This window comes from Hemiscyllium ocellatum, chromosome 48 (assembly GCF_020745735.1).
Source record: "Hemiscyllium ocellatum isolate sHemOce1 chromosome 48, sHemOce1.pat.X.cur, whole genome shotgun sequence".
NCBI classification, from domain to species: domain Eukaryota; kingdom Metazoa; phylum Chordata; class Chondrichthyes; order Orectolobiformes; family Hemiscylliidae; genus Hemiscyllium; species Hemiscyllium ocellatum.
The window spans coordinates 5,316,109-5,343,292 of record NC_083448.1 but is presented as its reverse complement, the minus strand read 5'-3'; the positions used below and the strand labels follow the sequence as shown (position 1 = coordinate 5,343,292).

Sequence of the window (27,184 nt, the reverse complement as noted above, 5' to 3'; positions counted from 1 at the left end):
CAGACATCTGGATCAGTCCATGGATAGGAATGGTTTGGAGGGATAGGGGGCCAGGAGCAGGCAGGTGCGACTAGTTGAGTTTGGGGATTCTGGTCAGCACGGACTGGTTGGGCCGAAGGGTCTGTTTCCGTGCTGTATGACTCTGAGGGTAGGTGAGGGAGCTCGGGGTGGGGAGGGGGGAAGAATGGGAGCATGGCATTGACACAGCCAGGGTCAGGCTGCAAGATGGAACAGATTTGATAGGACAAAATGGCCGCCACCTCGCCCTGTTCCTCCCTGTCTCCCCCCTCCTCTTTTTCTGAAAATTCTCACCTCACATTTGTCTGGTTCCAAAACAGCGTTCCAATTCTGATATGGATCCCAAGGGAGCCAGGGCAGGGGTCGAGGGCTTTCGTCTGGGTCGGATTGACCCAGCTTCTATGGGAATCGTCAGGCTATCCAGACCCTCGCCCTCACCTCATCCGCACCCCCAGTGGGAATCTTACGCAAAGGTGTGGGCGCTGGGACAGCGCAGCGGCTCAGACAAGCAGGTGAGTCGACGGTTCGGGCCTAAGCTCTTCATCGGGAAGGTAGGGGAGCCCGAGGGGGCTGAGAGATAAAATGGGAGTGGGCTTGGGCTAGTCAGGGAGCTCAGTAGTTGAAGGCATGGGGGAGGTGGTGATAATGATAGGTCAGAAAGGAGGGTAAGGTGGGAAGGAAGAGGGACAAGTCACGTGGTTGGTGCCAAGTTACAGTCATAGAGATGGACAGCACAGAAACAGACCCTTCGGTCCAACCTGTCCATGCTGACCCAGATATCCCAACCCAATCTAGTCCCACCTGCCAGCACCCGGCCCATATCCCTCCAAACCCTTCCTATTTATATACCCATCCAGATGCCTCTTAAATGTTGCAATTGTACCAGCCTCCACCACTTCCTCTGGCAGCTCATTCCAGACATGTACCACCCTCTGTGTGAAAAAGTTGCCCCTTAGGTCTCTTTTATATCTTTCCCCCTCTCACCCTAAACCTATGCCCCTCTAGTTCTGGACTCCCCCACCCCAGGGGAAAAGACTTTGTCTATTTATTCTATCCGTGCCCCCTCATGATTTTATAAACCTCTATAAGGTCACCCCCTCAGCCTCCGACGCTGCAGGGAAAACAGCCCCGTCCTGTTCAGCCTCTCCCTGTAGCTCGAACCCTCCGACGTCCTTGTACATCTTTTTCTGAACCCTTCCAAGTTTCACAACATCCTTCCGATAGGAAGGAGACCCGAACTGTACGCAATATTCCAACAGCGGCCTCACCAATGTCCTGTACAGCCGCAACATGTGGGAGGGAGGGGGGAGAACCCTTTCGAGAAGCCACATCGGGTGGGGGTAAGGGAGGGGCAAGTGTCTATATCAATGCAAGACCGCACCGCCCTCCCTGGGGAAACCCTTGTTGATTCCAGCCCCACCTTCCCAAATGCCCTGGTCAATTTTCTCAAAAGGTGGCTCATCTCTCTCTCTCTCTCTCTCTCTCTCTGGCTTTGACCGTTGGGGAGTGAAAGTGAACAGAGCGTTCCTGCTGCCACGAACAACAGGAAGTGTGCGGGATGTTGTGTAAAAAGACCAGAAAAGGGGTGGAGGGGAGGGGAGCTGTGTTGCGTGGGTGGAGCTGGTTTTCAACTAGAAGAAGAGAGAGAGAGAATCCACATTCCAGAATCGATTAAAAGGCTCCTCAGCAAGTCTCGTAGCTTGGTGCAGGAGTTCCAGGGGCTTTGGTGGGCGGTTACCTTGGGGCGTTGATAAGAACCCCCTTCCCCCAACCCTTTCCTCACGCCAGCGGCACCCTCTCATGGATATCCTGTTGCTCACGGCTAATGTCGGCTCCCTGTTTGACGATGTAAGTGACTCTCTCCCTCTCTCTCTCTCTCTCTCTCTCCGTCATGCTCTCGGGGGACTCAGGATCTGTTCGCTGTCGACTCTCACGGCCCTCCCTCCCCCACCATCCCCTGACCAAAGCCTGCCGTTCAACTTGTCGGTTCCGTCCCCTGCCCTCAAGTCTTTGAATCCGATTCCTTCCCAGTCTCTGATACTCTCCCCAAAACTTTGCTAGTTCATTTCCCCCCTCCCCAGTCTCTGATGCTCTTCCCCAAGACTTCAATATTTCATTTCCTTGACCCCTCCCCAACTCTCCCATCTGTTCCCAAGTCTTTGAAAGTTCATTTCCTCCCCACCCCCCCCCCCCCTCTCTAATTTTATTCCCCTTCCTCGCCCCAACACCATGCCCTTGGTATTTTATCCACCAAATCCCCTCCTGCCCGGAGCTAACCTTCCCAGTGACCTCCCCCTATCCCCCCTCCCAATCCTTACTCCTGTCTGTCAGTGCCCTGTTTCTCAGGGGTGTTGGGGGAGATGGGACATCGTCCCTCCCCCGCCCCAGGGGAGTCGGAGGGTCTTCACCGCGCTGACGGAGAGTCCCCACCCCCCTCCGAGCCAACACCTGTCCCTTCTCGGGCCGGCTGTTCGACTGGGGCGACCTCACCGGTGCTGTGAGACCGTACGACCCGGGCAGAGGGGTGGGTGGGGGGTGCTGGGTAGAGGAGGGGTGTCGGTGTCCACCCAGACCTGTGCCCTGTTCCCCCCCCCTCCCCCACTACCCTGGGCATTTGCGACCTTCTCCCCACTACCCCCACCCCCCTGCTGCGGTCAAGCCGGGTAGGCGCCACGTCAATGCAAGTCTGCCTTGAGACTGAACCACGCTGGGCCGCCATGGTCAGAGGTTTAATGTTTTGGGAACGTTGTGTTTGGTGGGGAGGGGGGAAGGTGGGCGAGGCCGGACCGTGGATTGACCGCCTGCCTGTGAGCGCGCTGCGATGGACCGGAGATCTGCGGTGCTATTCGACGGTGCCAGGCATCACCGGGCATGGGTTTCTCAAGAGTATTCCTTCACCTTTTGAACGGGCAAGTCCGGTGGAGGACACCCTTGTGCCGTCGACCTGAGCGATGAGGTCGGGGTGGGGGCGGAGGTGATTGACCAGCACGTCTTCCCCGGGCCCGGTTCAGCGGCCTGACTATTCTCTCTGCGTCTCCACGGCAACCATACACCCGCGGCATCTCCCCTTCCTTTAGTGCCAGGGTTGGAGGGGTTTGAGCTACAGGGAGAGGCTGAATAGGCCGGGGCTGTTTTCCCTGGAGCGTGGGAGGCTGAGGGGAGACCTTTTAGAGGTTTATAAAATCATGAGGGGGCATGGATAGGATAAATAGATAAGGTCTTTTCCCCCTGGGGTGGAGGGAGGCCAGAACTAGAGCGCAAAGGATGAGACAGCCAAGATATAACAGGGACCTAAGGGGAGACTTTTTCACACAGAGGGTGGTGCGTGTATGGAATGAGCTGCCAGAGGGAGTGGTGGAGGCTGGTACAATTGTAACATTTAAGAGGCATTTGGATGGGTATATGAATAGGAAGGGTTTGGAGGGATATGGGCCGGGTGCTGGCAGGTGGGACTAGATTGGGTTGGGATATCTGGGGTCGGCATGGACGGGTTGGACCGAAGGGTCTGTTTCCATGCTGTACATTTCTACAACCCTATTTGCTCACGACCGAAGTTTCCCTCTCTTGCGTTTGGGTCCAGGTGACTCCCCCCCTGCCCCCCCCCACCTCCCCAGTCAATCATGGCGTCTTGCCCCCTCCTAACGTGTGTCTTGTTTTGGGGTTCAAATCGTTGCTGGGGGACAGAAAATGTGGTTATTGTGCAAGGTCCGCTGATAGGGTGCTACGTCAATGAAATCACACTTCCAGGCGGGTCTCGAGGGAGCCCCGCTCCCTGGGAGACAGGGAAACCCGGGAGCGGATTAGATCCTGAAGGCAATCCCTCGATATGATCCAATTCCTCAATCCGGTCACAATTCCTCACATCATTCCTTCCGCGTGCCCTTCGATCCCTCTGGCCCAAGGGCTGGGTCAAAGTCCTTGATAATGTTCTGGAATTTCAGCTCCGACTGCTTTCTGTGACAGAGAGTTCCACAGGCTCCCCCCCACCCCACCCCACCCCCCACTCTCTGGGTGAAGACAGCTCTCCCTGTGTCAGTCCTGTCCTGACACCGTGAGCCCCTGGTTGATGACTCCCCTGGTCCCTGGGTCATCAGGAACATCCTTTACCCTGTCTGCTCCCTGCTAGAACTCGACAGGTTCCTATAAGATCTTCCCCCCTCCCCCATTGTTCCAACCTCCCGGTGATTATGATCCTAACCCGATCCGGTCTCTCTACATCCTTCAGTCCCAGAATGGGAAAGCCATCGTTGCCCTCCCTCCATTGCCAGTACGTCCTTCCTCAGATAAGGAGACCCCCTCCAATCACTTCACCGAAAACCCAATGGGCTGAATAGCCTCCTGACCTGATTGATTCGCAGAGGGACTTGGCAAGGGGAGATGTGGAGACATTGTTCCCCTTGGTGGGAGAGTCTGGGACCAGAAGGTGTCCTCACAGAATAAGGGATCATCCACAGGAGACACAGATGAGGAATCTCTGAGGGGAGCGAATCTGTGGAATTCTCTCCCATTGGTGGGGGGCTGCCAGGGCCGGGTCGTGAAGTCTGTTCAAGGCCAAGATAGATTGTAAATGGGAACGGGAATCGAGTTGACGATTATCAGAGCGGCAATGGTTTTTCATTTTAATTCACTGAAGGCCCCACAAGTTTTTTCCTGCCTCTACTGAGGTCACACTTTGGTATTCTGTTTGTGAAATTCAACACTGGAACTGTCCGCCAAGCTTGACCTGACTAGGCCTGAGGCCTAACTACGACAACCCCTCCAAGATGGCCGCCCGAGGACCCCCCTCCCGGTCCAAATCGATGCTGTTTATTTTTGTTTTCCGTCGTGCAGAGGCTGGTCGAAGCCTTGAGGGAGGGAGGGAGCCGGGCAGGAAATGAAATGTGATTCGTGTGATTTTTGTTTTTGTTTCCACAGTTGGAAGGCCTGCGGGTTATTTGGCTTCAGGAATTTTACCAGGTGAGTCCGCCTCCACCCCAGTGTTATCTGTCTCCCTGACGCCTGTACCCCAGTGGTATCTGTCTCCCTGCTGCCTGTTCCCCAATGGTATCTGTCACCCTGACGCCTGTACCCCAGTGGTAACTGTCTTCCTGATGCCTGTACCTCAGTGGTATCTATCTCCCTGACACCTGTACCCCAGTGGTAATTGTATCCCTGGTGCCTGTACCCCAGTGGTAATTGTATCCCTGACGCCTGTACCCCAGTGGTAATTGTATCCCTGGTGCCTGTACCCCAGTGGTAATTGTATCCCTGATGCCTGTACCCCAGTGGTAATTGTATCCCTGACACCTGTACCCCAGTGGTAATTGTATCCCTGATGCCTGTACCCCAGTGGTAACTGTATCCCTGATGCCTGTACCCCAGTAAGAGCTGTTCCCTGAGAGAGGGAGCTGCCCCTGTCTCGATATTCAGATCAGACGTGATCTGATTGAAGGGCTAGAAGACATCAAGGGGCAGAACGACATCTGTTTATGCAGCATCATCCTGCAGAGAGAAACCTGATGCTTGAATGCAGGTGTGGCACTAAGATCCAATCGCTGACTCCCTTCTGTCAATGTCAACGCACACCCTGTTACTGTTCACAAAAAACTCGAGGAACAGGCTCACTCTCTCTCTCTCTCTCTCTCAATCACACACACACTCACATTCTCTCACTCACACTCACGCGCTCTCACACACGTGCACACAAACACTCACGCACACACTTTCTCACACACACACACACACACACACTCTCACACACACCCACAGACAATTTTAAACTCTCACACACACTCTCACGCTCTCTGTCTCTCTCTCTCACTCTCACACTCTCTCTGTCTCTCTCAGTCTCTCTCTCTCTCTCTCTCACACACACTCTCTCACTCATACACATACACTCTCTCACACTCCCATGCACACACTCACACACTCTCTCTCTCTCTCACACATGCATACGCACACCATCACACATGCGCGCACACTCTCTCTCACACTCCCACGCACACCATCTCTCTCACACACACGCACACACACTCTCACTCTCTCTCACACACACATACACACACTATCACACACGCGCACACACTCTCTCACACACACACACTCTCACACACTCTCTCTCACATACACACAGACACACACGCACACTCTCTTACACACACTCACCCTCTCGGTCTCTCTCTCTCACACACTCACACACACTCACATGCACACTTACAAAATCATATCTTGCGCACACACACGCACACACATTCACGCACTCTGTCTCTCACACACTCTCACACTCAAACAAACTTTCACACGCACACACAACATGCACTCACACACACACCCACAATCACGTGCACACTCACACACTTTCACTCATGCACACGCACATGCACTCTCGCACACTCACACACCCTCTCACACACACACACACACAATCATACCCTCTCATACGCACAAACAGACTCTCACACTCCCACACAGTTATACACAGACACTCATACACATATTCTCACACGAACACACTCAGACACTCACTCGCATGCTCACTCACGTGCACACTCAGTCGCAAACTCACACACGCACACACACACACATCCCTCCTTGTGCGGCCTGTACCCTCACGATGGCCTGCTCCTGTTCTGTGTTACAGGTGGTGAACAAGTACAAGCCCCACTTCCTTGCCGTACACTGCCAGGAGATCGGAGGGAAGGACTATGAGGTTGGCATGGAGCACGTGGACAAGTTTGTAACGTGAGTGCCAGTCGATGCCAGCCTGCCAAGCTGTCTATGTGTGTGTGTGTGTGTGTGTGTGGGGATGTGTGTGTGTGTCTGTGTGTGTGTGGGGATGTGTGTGTGTGTCTGTGTGTGTGTGGGGGGATGTGTGTGTGTGTGTGTGGGGATGTGTGTGTGTGTGTGTGTGTGTGTGTTAATGTGTGGGGATGTGTGGGTGAGTCCCAGGAGATGTTGCAACATTGACACTGATGCACAGTCAGAAACCCTCCACTCTCCAGGAAATACACCGTACTTGGCACAGGACTGATACTGCACATATCTGACAGAGGTCTGTACTATCGGAGGGTCAGGACTGAGGGAGTGCTGCACTGTCAGAGGATCAGTGCTGAGGGAGGGCCGCACTGTAAGAGGGTCAGTACTGAGGGAGTGCCGCACTGTCAGAGGGTCACTACTGAGGGAGTGCCGTACTGTCAGTGGGGCAGTGCTGAGGGAGGGCTGCACTGTCGGAGAGTCAGTGCTGAGGGAGAGCCGCATTGTCAGTGGGTCAGTACTGAGGGAGTGCAGCAGTGTCGGAGGGTCACTACTGAGGGAGTGCCGCACTGTCGGAGGGTCACTACTGAGGGAGTGCCGCACTGTCAGTGGGGCAGTGCTGAGGGAGTGCCGCATTGTCGGAAGGTCATTGCTGAGGGAGTGCCGCACTGTCAGGCGGTCAGTGCTGAGGGAGTGCTGCACTGTCAGAGGATCAGTGCTGAGGGAGTTCCGCACTGTAAGAGGGTCAGTGCTGAGGGAGTGCCGCACTGTCGGAGAGTCAGTACTGAGGGAGTGCAGCACTGTCAGTGGGTCAGTACTGAGGGAGTGCCGCATTGTTGGAGAGTCACTACTGAGGGAGTGCTGCACTGTCGGAGGGTCAGTACTGAGGGATTGCTACACTGTCAGAGGGTCACTACTGAGGGAGTGCCGCACTGTCAGAGGATCAGTACTGAGGGAGTGCTGCTCTGTCAGAGGGTCAGTGCTGAGGGAGTTCCGCACTGTCAGAGGGTCAGTGCTGAGGGAGTGCCGCACTGTCGGAGAGTCAGTGCTGAGGGAGTGCCGCGCTGTCAGTGGGTCAGTATTGAGGGAGTGCCATATTGTTGGAAAGTCAGTACTGAGGGAGTGCGCACTGTCGGAAGGTCAGTACTGAGGGAGTGCGCACTGTCGGAGGGTCAGTACTGAGGGAGTGCCGCACTGTCGGAGGGTCAGTACTGAGGTAGTTCCGCACTGTCAGAGGGTCAGTGCTGAGGGAGTTCCGCACTGTCAGAGGGTCAGTGCTGAGGGAGTGCCGCACTGTCGGAGAGTCAGTGCTGAGGGAGTGCCGCGCTGTCAGTGGGTCAGTGCTGAGGGAGTGCCGCACTGTTGGAAAGTCAGTACTGAGGGAGTGCGCACTGTCGGAGGGTCAGTACTGAGGGAGTGCCGCATTGTCAGTGGGTCAGTACTGAGGGAGTGCAGCAGTGTCGGAGGGTCACTACTGAGGGAGTGCCGCACTTTCGGTGGGTCAGTGCTGAGAGAGGACTGCACTGTCAGAGAGTCAGTGCTGAGGGAGTGCTGCACTGTCAGAGGGTCAGTACTGAGGGAGTGCTGCACTGTCAGAAGGTCAGTACTGAGGGAGTGCCGCATTGTTGGAAAGTCAGTACTGAGGGAGTGCGCACTGTCGGAGGGTCAGTACTAAGGGAGTGCCGCACTGTCGGAGGGTCAGTACTGAGGTAGTTCCGCACTGTCAGAGAGTCAGTGCTGAGGGAGTGCCGCACTGTCAGAGAGTCAGTGCTGAGGGAGAGCCGCATTGTCAGTGGGTCAGTACTGAGGGAGTGCAGCACTGTCAGAGGGTCAATACTGAGAGAGTGCCGCACTGTCAGAGGGTCAGTGCTGAGGGAGTGCTGCACTGTCGGAGAGTCAGTACTGAGGGAGTGCAGCACTGTCAGAGGGTCACTACTGAGGGAGTGCCGCACTGTCGGTGGGTCAGTGCTCAGGGAGTGCCGCATTGTCGGAAGGTCATTGCTGAGGGAGTGCCGCACTGTCAGAGGGTCACTACTGAGGGAGTGCCGCACTGTCGGTGGGTCAGTACTGAGGGAGTTCCGCACTGTCAGTGGGTCAGTGCTGAGAGAGGACTGCACTGTCAGAGGGTCAGTACTGAGGGAGTGCTGCACTGTCAGAAGGTCAGTACTGAGGGAGTGCCGCACTGTCGGTGGGTCAGTACTGAGGGAGTGCCGCATTGTTGGAGAGTCAGTACTGAGGGAGTGCCGCACTGTCAGTGGGGCAGTACTGAGGGAGTGCCGCATTGTCGGAAGGTCATTGCTCAGGGAGTGCCGCACTGTCAGAGGGTCAGTGCTGTGGGAGTGCTGCACTGTCAGAGGGTCAGTGCTGAGGGAGTGCCACACTGTTGGAGGGTCAGTACTGAGGGATGGCCACACTGTAAGAGGGTCAGTGCTGAGGGAGTGCTGCACTGTCAGAGGGTCAGTACTGAGGGAGTGCCGCACTGTCAGAGAGTCAGTGCTGAGGGAGAGCCGTATTGTCAGTGGGTCAGTACTGAAGGAGTGCAGCACTGTCGGAGGGTCACTACTGAGGGAGTGCCGCACTGTCAGTGGGGCAGTGCAGAGGGAGTGCCGCATCGTCGGAAGGTCATTGCTGAGGGAGTGCCGCACTGTCAGAGGGTCAGTACTGTGGGAGTGCTGCTCTGTCAAAGGGTCAGTGCTGAGGGAGTTCCGCACTGTCAGAGGGTCAGTGCTGAGGGAGTGCCGCACTGTCGGAGAGTCAGTACTGAGGGAGTGCGGCACTGTCGGAGGGTCACTACTGAGGGAGTGCCACACTGTCAGAGTGTCACTACTGAGGGAGTGCCGCACTGTCGGTGGGTCATTGCTGAGGGAGTGCCGCACTGTCAGAGGGTCAGTGCTGAGGGAGTGCCGCATTGTCGGAAGGTCATTGCTGAGGGAGTGCCGCACTGTCAGAGGGTCAGTGCTGAGGGAGGGCTGTATTGTCAGTGGGTCAGTACTGAGGGAGTGCCGCACTGTCAGTGGTTCAGTGCTGAGAGAGGACTGCACTGTCAGAGGGTCAGTACTGAGGGAGTGCTGAACTGTCAGAGGGTCAGTACTGAGGGAGTGCTGCACTGTCAGAAGGTCAGTACTGAGGGAGTGCTGAACTGTCAGAGGGTCAGTACTGAGGGAGTGCTGCACTGTCAGAGGGTCACTACTGAGGGAGTGCCGCACTGTCAGTGGGGCAGTACTGAGGGAGTGCCCCACTGTCAGAGGGTCAGTGCTGAGGGAGTGCCGCACTGTCAGACGGTCACTACTGAGGGTGTGCCGCACTGTCAGTGGGGCAGTACTGAGGGAGTGCCCCACTGTCAGAGGGTCAGTGCTGAGGGAGTGCCGCACTGTCGGTGGGTCTTTGCTGAGGGAGTGCTGCACTGTCAGAGGGTCAGTGCTTAGGGAGTGCCGCATTGTCGGAAGTCATTGCTGAGGGAGTGCCGCACTGTCAGAGGGTCAGTGCTGAGGGAGGGCCGCACTGTCAGAGGGTCAGTGCTGAGGGAGTGCCGCACTGTCAGTGGGTCAGTGCTGAGAGAGGACTGCACTGTCAGAGGGTCAGTACTGAGGGAGTGCTGAACTGTCAGAAGGTCAGTACTGAGGGAGTGCTGGACTGTCAGTGGGGCAGTACTGAGGGAGTGCCCCACTGTCAGAGGGTCAGTGCTAAGGGAGTGCCGCACTGTCGGTGGGTCTTTGCTGAGGGAGTGCTGAACTGTCAGAAGGTCAGTACTGAGGGAGTGCTGAACTGTCAGAGGGTCTGTACTGAGGGAATGCTGAACTGTCAGAGGGTCAGTACTGAGAGAGTGCTGCATTGTTGGAAGGTCATTGCTCAGGGAGTGCCGCACTGTCAGAGGGTCAGTACTGTGGGAGTGCTGCACTGTCAGAGGGTCAGTGCTGAGGGAGTGCCACACTGTTGGAGGGTCAGTACTGAGGGAGGGCCGCACTGTAAGAGGGTCAGTGCTGAGAGAGTGCCGCACTGTCAGAGGGTCAGTACTGAGGGAATGCCGCACTGTCAGAGGTTCAGTGCTGTGTGAGGGCCGCACGGTCGGAGGGTCAGTGTTGAGGGAGTGCCACACTGTCAGAGGGTCAGTGCTGAGGGAGTGCCACACTGTCAGAGGGTCAGTGCTGAGGGAGTGCCACACTGTCAGAGGGTCAGTGCTGAGGGAGTGCCGCACTGTCGGAGGGTCAGTACTGAGTGAGTGCCGCACTGTCAGAGGGTCAGTGCTGAGGCAGTGCCGCACTGTCGGAGAGTCAGTACTGAAGGGAGTGCCGCACTGTCGGAGTGTCACTATCGAGGGAGTGCTGAACTGTCAGAAGGTCAGTACTGAGGGAGTGCTGCACTGTCAGAAGGTCAGTACTGAGGGAGTGCCGAACTGTCAGAGGGTCTGTACTGAGGGAGTGCTGCACTGTCAGAGGGTCAGTACTGAGGGAATGCTGAACTGTCAGAGGGTCAGTAGTGCGGGAGTGCTGCATTCTCAGAAGGTCAGTACTGAGGGAGTGCCGCACTGTCAGTGGGTCAGTATTGAGGGAGTGCCGCATTGTTGGAGAGTCAGTACTGAGGGAGTGCGTACTGCCGGAGGGTCACTACTGAGGGAGTGCCGCACTGTCAGTGGGGCAGTACTGAGGGAGTGCCGCATTGTCGGAAGGTCATTGCTCAGGGAGTGCCGCACTGTCAGAGGGTCAGTACTGTGGGAGTGCTGCACTGTCAGAGGGTCAGTGCTGAGGGAGTGCCACACTGTTGGAGGGTCAGTACTGAGGGAGGGCCGCACTGTAAGAGGGTCAGTGCTGAGAGAGTGCCGCTCTGTCAGAGGGTCAGTACTGAGGGAGTGCCGCACTGTCAGAGGTTCAGTGCTGTGTGAGGGCCGCACGGTCAGAGGGTCAGTGTTGAGGGAGTGCCGCACTGTCAGAGGGTCAGTGCTGAGGGAGTGCCGCACTGTCAGAGGGTCAGTGCTGAGGGAGTGCCGCACTGTCAGAGGGTCAGTGCTGAGGGAGTGCCGCACTGTCGGAGGGTCAGTACTGAGTGAGTGTCGCACTGTCAGAGGGTCAGTGCTGAGGGAGTGCCGCACTGTCGGAGTGTCACTACCGAGGGAGTGCTGAACTGTCAGAAGGTCAGTACTGAGGGAGTGCTGAACTGTCAGAGGGTCAGTACTGAGGGAGTGCTGCACTGTCAGAGGGTCAGTACTGAGGGAATGCTGAACTGTCAGAGGGTCAGTAGTGCGGGAGTGCTGCATTCTCAGAAGGTCAGTACTGAGGGAGTGCCGCACTGTCAGTGGGTCAGTACTGAGGGAGTGCCGCATTGTTGGAGAGTCAGTACTGAGGCAGTTCGCACTGCCGGAGGGTCAGTACTGAGGGATTGCTGCACTGTCAGTGGGGCAGTACTGAGGGAGTGCCGCATTGTTGGAGAGTCAGTACTGAGGCAGTTCGCACTGCCGGAGGGTCAGTACTGAGGGAGTGCCGCACTGTCAGTGGGGCAGTACTGAGGGAGTGCCGCATTGTCGGAAGGTCATTGCTCAGGGAGTGCCGCACTGTCAGAGGGTCAGTACTGTGGGAGTGCTGCACTGTCAGAGGGTCAGTGCTGAGGGAGTGCCACACTGTTGGAGGGTCAGTACTGAGGGAGGGCCGCACTGTAAGAGGGTCAGTGCTGAGGGAGTGCTGCACTGTCAAAGGGTCAGTACTGAGGGAGTGCCGCACTGTAAGAGGGTCAGTACTGAGGGAGTGCTGCACTGCCACAGGGTCACTACTGAGGGAGTGCTGCATTGTCAGAGGGTCAGTGTTGAGGGAGGGCCGCACTGTCATAGGGTCAGTGCTGAGGGAGGGCTGCACTGTCAGAAGGTCAGTGCTGAGGGAGGGCCGCACTGTCAGAGGGTCAGTACTGAGGGAGTGCCGCACTGTCAGAGGGTCAGTGCTGAGAGAGTGCCGCACTGTCAGAGGGTCAGTACTGAGGGAGTGCCGCACTATCAGAGGGTCAGTGCTGAGGGAGGGCCGCACTGTCAGAGGGTCAGTACTGAGGGAGTGCCGCACTGTCAGAGGGTCAGTGCTGAGAGAGTGCCGCACTGTCAGAGGGTCAGTACTGAGGGAGTGCCGCACTGTCAGAGGTTCAGTGCTGTGGGAGGGCCGCACTGTCGGTGGTTCAGTGCTGAGGGAGTGCCGCACGGTCGGAGGGTCAGTGTTGAGGGAGTGCCGCACTGTCTGATGGTCAGTACTGAGGGAGTGCCGCACTGTCAGAGGGTCAGTGCTGAGGGAGTGCTGCACTGCCAGAGGGTCAGTGCTGAGGGAGTGCCGCATTGCCAGAGGGTCAGTGCTGAGGGAGTGTCGCACTGTCAGAGGGTCAGTGCTGAGGGAGTGCCGCACTGTCAGTGGGTCAGTACTGAGGGAGTGCCGCACTGTTCGAGGGTCAGTGCTGAGGGAGGGCCACACTGTCAGTGGGTCAGTACTGAGGGAGTGCCGCACTGTCGGAGGGTCAGTGCTGAGGGAGTGCCGCACTGTCAGAGGGTCAGTGCTGAGGGAGTGCCGCAAAGTAAGAGGGTCCCGCGGGAAACCCTGTGTGATTTTCTAGTTTCCCCGAGCCGCTGCTCTCTGAAATGTCTGCACTGAGGGAGCCAGGCTCCCCCTTCGCCACTGGGAGGCACTGTGCCCGTAGGGCATGTAGCATCCCACCTCCTTTGCTTTGGAACAGTGAAGGTTTCCGACTGTCCCCCCACTCTGCCGCGGGTGGCAGTGCCCACCCCTCTGTGCCAGGTTCGCCCGGTCACCTCCGGTCTGTCTTTCTCTGCAGGGATCTGCTTGGCAGCCGCGAGATGGTGGACTACACCAGTGCCCGTGTCTACGTTGACAAAGACCTCTCTGCCCACGACCATTTCACCGTAAGTGCCGATGGGCGGGCGGGCGTGCTCTGAAAAGCTGTGCCAGGCTTTATTCCCAGCGGGCTGCCCCGGACTCTCTCCTCCACCCTCGTCCCTTCCCTCCCGGGAGGTTTCGCAGGGGTCCTCCAGCCCCTCCTGACACACCTTTCGCGGGACGGAGGGTCCCTTGATCAGTTTGGGATCAGTCTCGAACAACGCGGGGAGATGTGGGAATCTACTGGGAAACCTCTCCCGTTCAATCAGGGGACGAGGCCAGGAGTGAACTCAGTGAGATCCTGTCTCCATGCTGAGACTGTTCAGCTCCTCGCCTGCATGCTGTCCCCTCGGTGGAGTCGGTGCCCTGACGAGTGTGCCCTCAGGCTGGGCCTGAAATGGTCATGTCTTCACTGTGTTGTGTTTCCCCCCTGCCCCCCTCTCTCTTTCTCTCCTAGGCTTTGGGAAGTCTATATTTCCTGCACAAGTCCATTCAAGATGTCTCCCAGTTTGATTTTAAAGGTAATTGTCTTCTCTTTCGAAACGGTCTTCCCCCGAAGCCTTGGTCTCTCCCTCTCTGATCGTTTCGCCTTCTCCGTCTCTGACCCTCTCATGCCCTTCATCAATACCCATGAACTTATTGCCCCCCCAAACCCCCCCATAGCGTGCTGTCTCAGTCACTGTCTCTCTTTCTCAGAGCTCCTCTCTCCCCCCTCTCTCTTCCACTATCTCCATCTCTCTCTCTTTGTCTCCCTCTCACACACTGTCCCTCTCTCTCTCTCTCCCTTGAACTGAATCGCACTCTCTATCTCCTCCACTCTCTCTCTATTTGTCTTCCTCTCACTGCTTCCCTCCCACGTTCCTCCTCTCTCTCTCTCTCTCTCTGTCTCTCTCTCTCTCTCTCTCTCTGGTATTCCCTCCCTCTGTCTTTCTGTTTCCCTCTCTCTGTTTCTCTGTCACTCTCTCGCTCTCCACCTTGCTCTCTGCCTCTCTCTCTCTCTCTCTCTCCATCTCTCTCTGTCTCTTCCTCTCTCTCTCTCAGTGTCCCTCTGTCTGTCTATTTGTCTGCCTGTCCCTCTCTCTGGTTTTCTCTCTCTCTGTCTCTCTCTCTCTCTCTCTCTGTCCGTCCCACTGTATGTCTCTCTCTCTCGCTCTCTCTCTCTCTCTCCCACCCCCTGATCTGTCCTCTCCTTCTGTCTCTCCTCCATGACCCTCTGTGTTCCCGTTCCCCTTCCCCCCGTCCCTCGCTCTCTCCTGGATCACGGACGCTTCCTTGAGCCCTCGGGGCTCCCACCCGGAGCTGACCCAGTCATCCGGTGGGAAGGGGGTGGCGGGGTGGGAGGAGAACGCTGCGGGATTCCGAACGGGTGCGGAACTTGAGAGAGGGAGGGGTCGCCATGGAGACGGCTGAACGGATGAGGCCGGGCCGGGGACGAGGAGGAAGGGCAAACGCAGTTTAGCGCACGACTCCCTCATCCCCAGCTCTCGTCGCTCACGCTGTGCCGCCTGGTCATCCCCAGTTCAGGAATTTCAGGCGGTATCTGGGAAAGAGATCCACACTGCCGGCCTGGAGAACCACGCCATGATCGAGAAGGAGAAATTCCCCCAGGATTTCTGGCCTGAGGTAAGTCGACACAGCAGAGCTGCTGGGTCAGACAGACCATGTAGATGGTACCCACTGCTGCTACTGAGCGTCGGGGGGTGGAGGGAGTCGGGGGTTTGTGGGTGTGGGGACAATCGAGCGGGGGGGCTGCTTTGTCCCTGGATGGTGTCGAGCTTCTCGAGTGTTGTTGGAGCTGCCCCCTATCCAGGGCAAGTGGGGAGTATTCCCTCACACACCCTCCTGACTTGGGCCTTGTCGATGGGGTGGGGACAGGCTTTGGGGGGAGGCAGGAGGGGAGTTACTCGCTGCAGGATTCCCAGCCTCTGAGCTGCTCTTGTAGCTGCTGTGTTTATATGGGGCTGGTCCAGTTCAGTTTCTGGTCAATGGTAACCCTCAGGATGTTGATAGTGGGAGGATTCAGTGATGGTAACACCATTGAACGTCAAGGGGGTGATGGTTAGATTCTCTCTTGTTGGAGACGGTAACCCCCAGGATGTTGATAGTGGGGTGGGGGGGAGGGACTCAGTGATGGGTAACACCAAATGGGGAGTATTCCATCACTCTCCTGACCTGGGCTCTGTTTGATGCAGTTACTGAACCTGATACTTGTCCTCTGCCTCTCTCTCTCTCTCTCTCTCTCCCAGTTTAAATGGTCTCGGAAAGGCTACATCTGGACTCGCTGGAAATTCCAGAATCGGTACGGCGCCCGGCTCTTCCCTCATTTCCCCACTCCCTGCCGGATCGGCTGCGTACCCGCTCCCATAGCTGCCCTTTCGGGGTCCTGAGCTCGATTCAACGTGGAAGGCCCCTCAGAGAGGAGGGAAAAAAAAACCCAAATGCTTCACAGAGACCCTTCTGCCCATCATCTGCGTGCTTGGGCTGAATCCTCACTCTTCCCGCCCTTCCCCGCCAAAACAGCCCCATCATCCCATTTCCCTGGCAACAGGCAGTGCCAGTGGGATGTCACCGCGCGGGGCAGGGTGTGGGTGCCAACGGTTGTTCGGAATTGGGCCATTTCCAACGCGCTCTCTTTCACCTCGTCCCCCCCCCCCGTCCCACCACCCCGTCTGATCGAGCTCTGTATTTCTTTTCCCGTCTCTCTCTCTCTCTCTCTGTCTCGTGCCAGCGTGTTTGACCTGGTGAACATCCACCTCTTCCACGACGCCTCCAACCTCGTGGCATGGAAAAGTCCCTCCACCTTCCCAGGAAACCGGAGGAAGGCCCTGGGATACGTGCTGAGCAGGTCAGTGTGTGACTGTCGCATCCTGGGGTGGGGGAAGGGGGGAGGACTGTCTCTTTAAATGGGTTGAGGGTGGGGGAAGCGTAGAATGGAGGGAGGGGTGGTGGTCATGTGACCGGCTCTGAATTCTGCCCGGCAACAGTTGACTTGGTGGTTTCGCTTGGAGGAGGGTTCAGAGTGATAGACTAAGGCAGAAACATCAGAGCTGACTGTGGGAGACACTGATCATCCCAAGGCATCTTCAGGAACAGTGTGAGGAACATTAGATCTAATAAACGTAGACCACCTTGGTTCCGAGAGAGAGTGGTGTAGGATCGGAAATTCAGATTCCTACCTAGATACAAGATCCTTACGATTCACATTACCATAGACAGAGGGTTGGGGGGGGGGGAGGGGGGAGAGAGATGGAGGGAGAGCTGGAGAGGGAGCAATGGGGCTGGTGAGAGAGAGAGAGAGAGAGTAAGGGAGACAGAGGTGGGTTGGCGATGGAGAGAGAAAGAGAGAGATGGAGGGAGAGATGGGGATACAGATGGAAGGAGAGATGGGGATACAGACGGAGGGAGAAAGAGATGAGGAACTGACGGAGAGAGAGAGAGACGGAGAGAGATAGAGAAAGGTGGAGGGACAGGGCTGGAGAGAATGATGGAGAAAGAGGTGAAGGGAGAGAGATGTGGAGAGGGAAAAGGATGGAGAGATGGAGATGGTGGGAGAGATGGAGATAGGTTTATAGAGAGGGTGAGGTGGAGATTTGGAGAGGGAGAGATGGAGAGGGAGGTGGAGGCAGAGAGATGGAAAGAGGGAAATGGGGGAGAGAGGAAGAGGTGGAAGGAGAAAAGAGATGGATGGAGATCTTGAGAGGATGGAGGGAGAGAGTTAGATGGTGATATTGAGAGGGAGAGATGGAGGGGAGAGAGATGGATAGAGATATGGAGAGGGAGAGATGGAGGGAGAGATGGAGGGAGAGTGATGGATGGAGATATGGAGAGGGAGAGATGGAGGGAGAGATGGAGGGAGAGTGATGGATGGAGATATGGAGAGGGAGAGATGCAGGGAGAGCTAGAAGAAGAGAGATGGATGAAGATATGGAGAGGGAGAGATGCAGGGAGGGAGATAGATGGAGATATGGAGAGGGAGTGACACCATGATGTGCCCATCTTGTTTTCCCAGGATCACAGATGGCCGTTACAAGAGGGAGCCCTTCTTTATTTTCGGAGACTTTAACGTACGGCTGGACGCACAGAGAGTGGTTGAGGTCGGTTTTCCGAAATCCCACGTGGCTTTGGCCAGCACGACCCCTTTCCCTGGAGCCAAACCCTCCCCATGTCCCATCTTGCTGAACCCCAGTCGGTTAGACCATTCCCTGTTCGATCCCAACAGTGGGACAATGCCTTACTGCCTCTGGGGGAACGGGGACATGTGTCAAAGATCCTGAGGCAAGCTGCTGAGATTTCCAGCATTTTCCAACCAGAATCCGGACAAAATAATTCTTTCTCGACTTGATACATTTGCTTTGGTCTGTCCCTTTATATGACACCTCCTTGCGAAACTCTAAATACATTACTTCTACCACATCGCCCCGATCTATCCTCCCTCTCGACTCTGTGAGCCTCCACTCCACATTGGAATAAATAAGAATCTCAAACTCCTTGTGTCTCTGATTCCTGTTCCTCCCTCTCACTCCTCTGCTGTGATATCGCTCCTACAAACAGAGACGTACAGCACGGAAACAGACCCTTCGGCCCAACCCATCCATGCCCACCCAGATATCCCAACCCAATCTAGTCCCACCTGCCATCACCCGGCCCATATCCCTCCAAACCCTTCCTATTCATATCCCCATCCAGATGCCTCTTAAATGTTACAATTGTACCAGCCTCCACCACTTCCTCTGGCAGCTCATTCCATACACGTACCACCCTCTGTGTGAAAAAGTTGCCTCTTTTATATCTTTCTCCTCTCACCCTAAACCTATGCCCCTCTAGTTCTGGGCTCCCCCACCCCAGGGGAAAAGACCATGTCTATTTAACCTATCCATGCCCCTCATGATTTTATAAACCTCTATAAAGTCTCCCCTCAGCCTCTGACACTCCAGGGAAAACAGCCCCGGCCTGTTCAGCCTCTCCCTGTAGCTCAAATCCTCCAACCCTGGCAACATCCTTGTCAATCTTTCCTGAACCCTTTCAAGTTTCACAACATCTTTCCAGTCATTTGACAACAGTGTTTGGGGGGTGGGGGGGGGGGGGGGGGTGGTGAGGTGCGGCACAGTGGCTCAGTGGTTAGCACTGCTGCCTCACGGCACCAGGGTCCTAGGTTTGATTCCAGCCTTGGGTCTATGTGGAGTTTGCACATTCTCCCCGTGTCTGCATGTGTTTCCTCCGGGTGCTCCGGTTTCCTCCCACAGTCCAAAGATGTGCAGGTTAGGGTGGATTGGCCATGCTAAATTACCCATAGTGCTCAGGGATGTGCAGGTTAGGGTGGATTGGCCGTGCTAAATTACCCATAGTGCTCAGGGATGTGCAGGTTAGGGTGGATTGGCCATGCTAAATTACCCATAGTGTTCAGGGATGTGCAGGTTAGGGTAGATTGGCCGTGCTAAATTACCCATAGTGCTCAGGGATGTGCAGGTTAGGGTGGATTGGCCGTGCTAAATTACCCATAGTGTTAGGTGAATTAGAGGGAAATGGGTTACTCTTCAGAGGGTCAGTGTGGACTGGTTGGGCTGAAGGGCCTGTTTCCATGCTGTATGGAATCTAATCTAACATAAACACCGTGATGAAGCATTGAGGGATAGTTTTATGTATGTGGAAACTTCAGAGTGTCTGCTTCTTATAACATGAAATCTTTGTTCTCTGTGTGTGTATGTGTGTGTGTCACAGAGTCTATGCAGCACGGCTTCTGTGGAGACTGTACTGAACAGAGACACAGAGGATGTGAAAAAGGTCATCTTTCAGGAGAGGGACAACGATCACAAGGTATTGGCTTCAGAGACACCCTATGGGGTAACCAAACGCTCAATGCAATCGCTTGCGTTCAAAGGATTAGCTTGAGCCACGAGACACTACCTCACCCTTCCCTGAGGTTGGGAATTCCAAAGATTCTCAGCGGGGAAGAAATAAATTCCTTCCCTGTTTGAAATCACAGGCCTTATTTCCTTCTTAAACTCTCGTTCTCGGTCCTCTCTTCCACCCCCCTCCCGCACCCCTGCCGAGGGGAAACAACCAGGTTTGACTGTGTGCTCACATCATCTAACGATCTACAGGCCTGCTGGATCGCTCGAACCCAGCAGGATGATTGGAAATTGACCCCCAATGCATGCCGACCTACCTCGCCCTGTTGACTGTCCAGTCAAGGATTGTGGTCTGAAGGGGGTGGGGGTTTTGCGTTTTTTTTGCCACGCAACAGGCGCTACGTGAAGGCACACTGTGCGCGAGCGGTGAATGATTCGGCTTCCCTCTTGGCCACGCAGGTGCTGCTGCGGATAGAGTCGAAAACCTTTGATTATTTCGACCAGGATGTCTTCCGCCACAACAACGGGAAAGCGGTAAGTCGGCTCCTGACCTCGCCGCGGCTTCCTCGCGCCACCCTTTCCTTTGGGCCCCGCCAGTAACCGAGCGCCTCTCTTCCAGCTCCTGCAGTTTGACAGGGAGCTGACCACCTTCTTCAATCAGGTCTGCGAACTGGACATCGAGTTCCCTCCCAGGTAAGTGAGTGGGGATCGACGGCGGAGGCAGGTGAGCCCATCGCAGTTGCTCCTCTCCACAACCGATCAGGACACCCGTGCAAGAACGCAAATCCGGCCTGCGTCTCTATGACATTTTCTCTTCCCCTCCAAACTCAGCGCTTATGTGATAACCGCTGTTAACCCAGTCAGTGTTCAGATATAGACAGTGACTCCAACCCACCCCATAATTCCCGCACCTCTCTCTCAAATTGGCTGCTCTGTCTGCCCCCTAGCTGGTGGAGTTTGGAACTGCAGCCCCACCTTTGTGTCCCTTCAGCTGAGGATCTTCTCTCTGGGATGTTCCTCCTGCCCCAGGCGCCGCCGATCACCTTCCCCGCACTTGGCACTTGGTCTCCGGGCGTGGAATTCCCCACGCATTGCGGAGGCAGGCCATTCAGCCCGTCGAAGGGCATCCGTCCCAGGCGTGCTGCCCCTTCCCCTGGATACCACGGGGACGATAGAATCATGGCCAATCCACTCTGACCTGCACAACCTTGGACTCCTGGCGTTCTGAGGCAGCAGCGCTGACCACTGCGCCATCGTAGTGTCAACCTTTATTCAATTCCCGCGCAGTGTGACAGCTGACTGCTTTCTCTTGTTAGCCGTCTCAGACCTCACTACACCCCCCACAGTTCCCAAACCCTTGCTGTCCCTCCACAACAAAAAAATAGTCCCACAAGCAACTCTCTCTCAGAAACGTCCCACCTCTCTCTCTCTCTCTCTTTCTCTCTTACTCTCTCTCTCTCTTTATCTCTCTCACTCTCGTTCCCTCTCTTTCTCTCTCTTTCGCTCTCTCTCTTTCTTGCTCTCTCTCTCTCTTTCTCTCTCTCTTTCTTTCTCTTTTTCTTTCTCTTTATCCCTCTCTCTTTCTCTCTCTCTTTCTTTCTTTCTCTCTCCCTCTTTCTCTCTCTCTCTTTCTCTTTCTCTCTTTCTTTCTCTCTCTCTCTTTCTCTCTCTCTCTCTTTCTCTTTCTCTCTCTCTCTCTCTTTCTCTTTCTCTCTCTCTATTTCTTGCTCTCTCTCTCTCACAGTGAGAACTCGCCCCCAGCTCCCAAGTCCCCAACAGGGCTCCCTCCCCAATGTTCGCCTCCCCCTTGGTCACTTGACGTTTTGTGTCTTTCCCTCCAGTTACCCGTACAGTGAAGTCAACACCGAGGGCACGCAGTACGCCACCACCCGCTGCCCGGCTTGGTGCGACCGCATTCTCATGTCTCCCGGCGCCAAGGAGATTGTCGCCAAGGTAACCACCAATCCCGCAGCTCCACTCTGTCGCCTGGCACTGGTCCGGCGTTGAGGGGCAGGGTTTAGAAGGATAACTGAAACACGTCATTTCGTTGAGGAAGGGGGAACGCGTGGGTGATCGAGGGAGAGGCCCCCGTCCTTCTTAAGAAATGGCCACTGATGGTCAGTGTCCCCTTGATGGGGGGGAGCTGTCATTTTAATAGAGCCCTTTCATTAGTACAGGGAATGCTGGGATAGTGCTACCTCCATTGCCACCTCTTGCAAAGCAGCAAAATCCCCAGGGAAATGGTACTTCAGGTCACACAACTGGGATCTCACCTTGGCGAATCACCTCACCACGTGATAATTCGGGTGTCTAAAGTGTTTCTGATGCTCCAAAGATTGTATTGTCGTCATCAAACCCAGATTAGTCGCAGGTAGATAGGATAGTGAAGGCGGTGTTTGGTATGCTTTCCTTTATTGGTCAGAGTATTGAGTACAGGAGTTGGGAGGTCATGTTGTGGCTGTACAGGACTTTGCTTAGGCCACTGTTGGAATATTGCGTGCGATTCTGGTCTCCTTCCTATCGGAAGGATGTTGTGAAAGGGTTCGGAAAAGATTTACAAGGATGTTGGAGGGTTTGAGCTATAGGGGGAGTTTGAACAGGCTGGGGCTGTTTTCCCTGGAGCGTCGGAGGCCGAGGGGTGACCTTATAGAGGTTTATAAAATCATGAGGGGGCATGGATAGGGTAAATAGACAAGGTTTTTTCCCTGGGGTGGGGGAGTCCAGAACTAGAGGGGCATAGATTTAGGGTGAGAGGGGGAAAGATATAAAAGAGACCTAAAGGGGCAACTTTTTCACACAGAGGGTGGTACGTGTATGGAATGAGCTGCCAGAGGAAGTGGTGGAGGCTGGTACAATTGCAACATTTAAGAGGCATTTGGATGGGGATATGAATAGGAAGGGTTTGGAGGGATATGGGCCGGGCGCTGGCAGGTGGGACTAGTTTGAGTTGGGATATCTGGGTCGGCATGGATGGGTTGGACCGAAGGGTCTGTTTCCGTGCTGTCCATCTCTATGACTCCATGAAGAAATAATTGCGAGGCTGAGAGAGCACAAATTTCGATTCTGATCATCACCATCTTGTCTTGTAGGCAAAGTACGTGTATGACCTGGTGGGGCCGTCGGTCTGTATGGGGGATCATAAGGTAATGTCTGCGAGTCTCAGTCACTTCGAATTTGTCTGGGTCAGGCTCAGGGAGTCAACCCCAGGGCTGGAGGGATCTCATTACCACATTTAAGAGCCTCCGTCAAGGTATCAGAACTCACTCACATCTCCAAACCCGAAATGTGGACCGGCTTTAACACAAACGCTCCCAGGACAGGGACAGCCCGGGGCCTGATATACAGTGTAGCTCCCTGTACACCATCCCCATCAAAGGCTCCCAGGACAGGGACAACAGAGGGTTAGATAAAGAGTAAAGCTCTCCCTACACTGTTCTCCCATCAGACACTCCCAGGACAGGGACAGCACGGGGTTAGATACAGAGTAAAGCTCTCTCTACACTGTCACCCATCAAACACTCCCAGGACAGGGACAGCACGGAGTTAGATACAGAGTAAAGCTCTCTCTACACTGTCCCCCATCAAACACTCCCAGGACAGGGACAGCACAGGGTTAGATACAGAGTAAAGCTGCCTCTACACTGTCCCCATCAAACACTCCCAGGATAGGGACAGCATGGGGTTAGATACAGGATAAAGCTCCCTCTACACTGTCTCCCATCAAACACTCCCAGTACAGGGACAGCACGGAGTTAGATACAGAGTAAATCTCCTCTGACAGCACCCCCTAGAGGTTGAATTCGGTAACAATGAAACTGTGGCCTGTGTGATGTGGCCGGGACAGGGAGGGGCGAGAAACTGAGCTGGCCGTTCCAACCATTGAGCTCGTGGAGATCGGGCCCGTTCTGTGACTCCATGACGTCGTCTGTGAACCACGGTCCGAAATCACACCCCCTCTCTCTGGAGCGAGACACGGACCCGCGAGGTCAGAGGCCAGCGTATTCGGCCGACGCTGGTCATGTAAGTCCTACTAATCTGTGGTCCCCGTCCTCTCTCTCTTGCAGCCCGTCTTCCTGTACTTCAGGACCAGCGATTGGATGGAGACGGTAAGTGCACGTGTGGTGCCAAGTCCAGGATCGTATGCCCTCGGGCACGCCCACTGACCCCTCGCCCAGCTGACCCCGGGCCCACCCCTCCCCATGCCGACCTTGGGCGCCACCTTGATGGGGATTGCGCTGAGTTCCACGCCTCAGCAGCAGCTCTCCCTCCGACTCCCACATCCTCGTTGGCCGGGCACCGGGAGCCTGGCACACAGCTGGGCAGGGCACCCGCTGTTGGCATCGCCCAAACCGTCCGCGCCCTCTCCTCCTGACCGGGAGTCGGTGCCAGTCACGCCCTCCATGGTGGGGGATGGGGAGTGCGGGGGGCTCGGGTGTTTGTTCATGGGTGCTGGGCATCGCTGGCATCTATCGCCCATCCCTTAATCGCCACTCCCCCCCCCCAGATCAACCACACATCGCTGGATACCAGACTGGGGTGTGGTTGTCCATTTCCATAATTCAATATTCGGGTAGAGTTTTCCAGACAGTGAGACTCTGAGAAAAGTCAAATCCGCTATGGCGGGATTTGGACCTGGCTTCGGGGGGTGGGGCAGTGGCCCGGTGATAATCCCGCCAGCCCATTGGCTGCTCAGAGCGAACCAATGTCTGTCCCAATCCAACATGGCGCCCGGTCCCTCCTCACACCCGCTCTCTCTCTCTCTGGGAACAGACACTGAGCGCGGATGTCAACAGTGGTGGGCTGATAATGTCTCATGAGTCTCTCTCTCCCTCTCCCTCCTCACCTGTAGGAGACCTCCGAGACAACATGACTGGGATCCCTCCCTCCACCAGAAGGAGAGAATTGATGCCCCCCCACCCACCCACCCACTCACCGCGGTGGGCCATCGGGATTTGACCCGTCAGGCTTTGAAGCCGACCAACGGACTGTCCGCCATCTTACAGCCCCTGACTCATTCCCCCCCCGCCAACCCCGCACCCCGTTCCCTCCCAATATCTTTGCCCTCTACAACGCTGGATCACGCCAAGAGCTCAACTGGACCGTCATGAGACTGACGTCTCCTGAGTAGCTAGGGCCTCCGACCCTTCTCACCAATGTCCACCTCCCCCACATTCCCCCCAACAAACCACCCACCTCCACGGTCAGAGCTGAAGGCAGCCTGGAACCAGCTCTTACAGTCCCGCTCAGCCTGAATGATGACTCCTTGCTCCCCTCTTTCATTCTTTGCGTTCTCAGTTGAACTCGTTCCTGACCTATTTTTGACCTCTGCCTCTTTCTGCCCCCTCCCTCGTCAGTTGGGAGGATTTCAGTCTTCAGAGCTCCCCTCAGAGTTGGGGGGAGTCATGTTGAGGTTGTACAGGACATTGGTGAGGCTTCGTCTGGAGTACTGCATTGGTTTTTTTTTTTGGCGGCTCTGTTTTGGGAAGGACGTTACGAAACTGGAGAGGGCTCCGAACAGATTTACCAGGAATGGCGGGTCTGAGTTACAAGGAGAATGTCTGGGACGTTTCTCTCTGGAGCGTAAAAAGGGTTACCTTCTAGAAGTGTATAAAATCATGAGGGGTCCAGATCAGGTGAACGGCAGGGGTCTTCCCCCCCAGTTGGTGGGGGGGAGGTGGGATTTCACCTGGGGGGGTGTATTTTGAAGGTGAGAGGGGCAAGATTTAAAAAGGACTTGAGGGGCAATATTTTTTACACGGACGGTCATTTGTATGTGGAATGAACATCCAAGTAGAGGATGGGGATCCAAGTACAATGCTTAAACGGCAGTTGGATAGGTCCATGATTCCGAAAGGTTTGGAGGTTTAGGGGCCAGGAGCAGGCAGGAGGGACTAGTTGAGTTTGGGATTGGGGTCAGCGCGGACGGGATGGGCCGAAGGGTCTGTTTCCCTGCTGTCTGACTCCACGAGGTGCCAAGCAGAGTGTGTTTCACAGGGGAATAGGGAAGCTACTGCGTTGCTGAGGGGTCTGGAGTCACGTGTCGGGCCCAGATCAGGTCAGGGTGGCCAATCTGTCCATCTAAGGGGATATCAGTGACCCAAAGTGAGGGTATCGCACAGGATGCCCTCAATGAACTCGACTGAGGAAGGTATTTTCTTTATCAACAAAAAATCCCCAGGATTGAGCCCTCGCCCGCCATCCCCCAACCCCAAGTCTGTCTCTCACCCAACCTTCTCCCTCCACCCCATGGCCACTCATATGTCGGTGTGCCAACCAATGCCAGTCTAAGCCACCATTTGCCCCCCCGTACCCTTACCCACACCAGGGGCTCATTACGCCCTCCTTGACCTGACTTGTAGTCCATCGTAACCCCCACCCTCTCACCTCGCTGTCACTGGTCTTTATTTTGCCCTTAATGCCAACTCCGCCAGTCGCCATCCAGGAGCCGGGTCAGGGATTCCTTACCCGTGTCCCTCCGCTTCCGAAGCCAAGCTCGGACTGAGGCGTTCCCGTCCTGTCCTCCGAGAAACGGGTGGCATGGAGCGGGAGCTGACGCCAGCCCATTCAGACTGCCCTGCCAACCAACACGCTGGCACCTTAGATTACTTACAGTGTGGAAACAGGCCCTTCGGCCCAACAAGTCCACACCGACCCGCCGAAGTGCAACCCACCCATACCCCTACATATACCCCTTACCTAACACTACGGGGAATTTAGCATGGCCAATTCACCTGACCCGCACATCTTTGGACTGTGGGAGGAAACCGGAGCACCCGGTGGAAACCCACGCAGACACGGGGAGAACGTGCAAACTCCACACAGTCAGTCGCCTGAGGCGGGAATTGAACCCAGGTCCCTGGCGCTGTGAGGCAGCAGTGCTAACCACTGTGCCACCGTGCTGCCCTAAACCTTTAAACCTGCTCTCTTTCTCTCTATAACCTGGCACGTTGCCACTCGTCTGACGTCCATCCATCGCCACCTTCAACGCCCTCAAAAGCCGGGCTTCCTCATCTTCCCGGGTTACGGAATTCCAAAGCCTCTCTGCCCTCCCGTCTGAGATAAGGAGAGTGGATGTGCGCCCAACCGCCTGGATACAATAACAGGGCTGGAGGGGCTGAACGGCCTCCTCCTGTTTCCACACTAAGGACAGTCTGACAGGAGTATGAGACCCACCATCCCACACATCAGGACGATTTTGGAGGGCTCCTTTATTGAGCCTGGTCGCCTAACTGGGTTCATCAAGATTTGCCCACCATCACTTCCTCTCCCCCCACATAGCGTGCCAATCAGAGATTGGCTTTGGAAAGGGAGCAATCAGAGGCTGTTTCTAGTTCAGCGTCCACTGCGGGCCGAATGCCCCCTTTTTATTCCATGTATTTTGTACCATATTGGCTGATTGCTGTTTATATAACCCCACTGTGAGTGCCTCCTGTATTTATATCATCTGTCTGTACATTGTACCCGTCCTGACTTTGTAAAGAACTGTAATAAATTCCAACAAGAACCTGTTGATTTGCAAACAGTTCCTTTTCTGGGAATCACTTCTGTTAAGGTCGACTGAAAAACGCAGTTCAACGTTCCTGAGAAACGTTCCGTCTCTCTCTCTCTCTCGCTCTCTGTATTTCTGTGTGTCTGTGTGTGTGTCTCTGTCCCTTTCTGTCTCACTGCGTGTCTCTGTATCTCTCTGAGTCTCTGTCTCTCTCTCTCTCTCTATGTGTGTGTCTCTCT

General features: G+C 55.5%; 1 protein-coding gene across 1 annotated transcript; it reads left to right on the top strand.

Annotated features, from left to right (window-relative positions):
* Nucleotides 1–1,593: 1,593 nt before the first annotated feature.
* On the top strand, nucleotides 1,594–26,979 carry LOC132836857 (inositol polyphosphate-5-phosphatase A-like). The gene is made up of 16 exons (XM_060856399.1): nucleotides 1,594–1,866; nucleotides 4,933–4,974; nucleotides 6,638–6,738; nucleotides 13,546–13,633; nucleotides 14,065–14,128; nucleotides 15,127–15,230; nucleotides 15,854–15,906; nucleotides 16,336–16,452; nucleotides 17,617–17,701; nucleotides 19,326–19,421; nucleotides 19,916–19,990; nucleotides 20,076–20,149; nucleotides 21,298–21,409; nucleotides 22,546–22,599; nucleotides 23,521–23,562; nucleotides 24,306–26,979. The coding sequence occupies exons 1-16, from the start codon at nucleotides 1,819–1,821 to the stop codon at nucleotides 24,324–24,326; spliced, it is 1,176 nt and encodes a 391-aa protein (XP_060712382.1). The 5' UTR covers nucleotides 1,594–1,818; the 3' UTR covers nucleotides 24,327–26,979.
* Nucleotides 26,980–27,184: the final 205 nt, after the last annotated feature.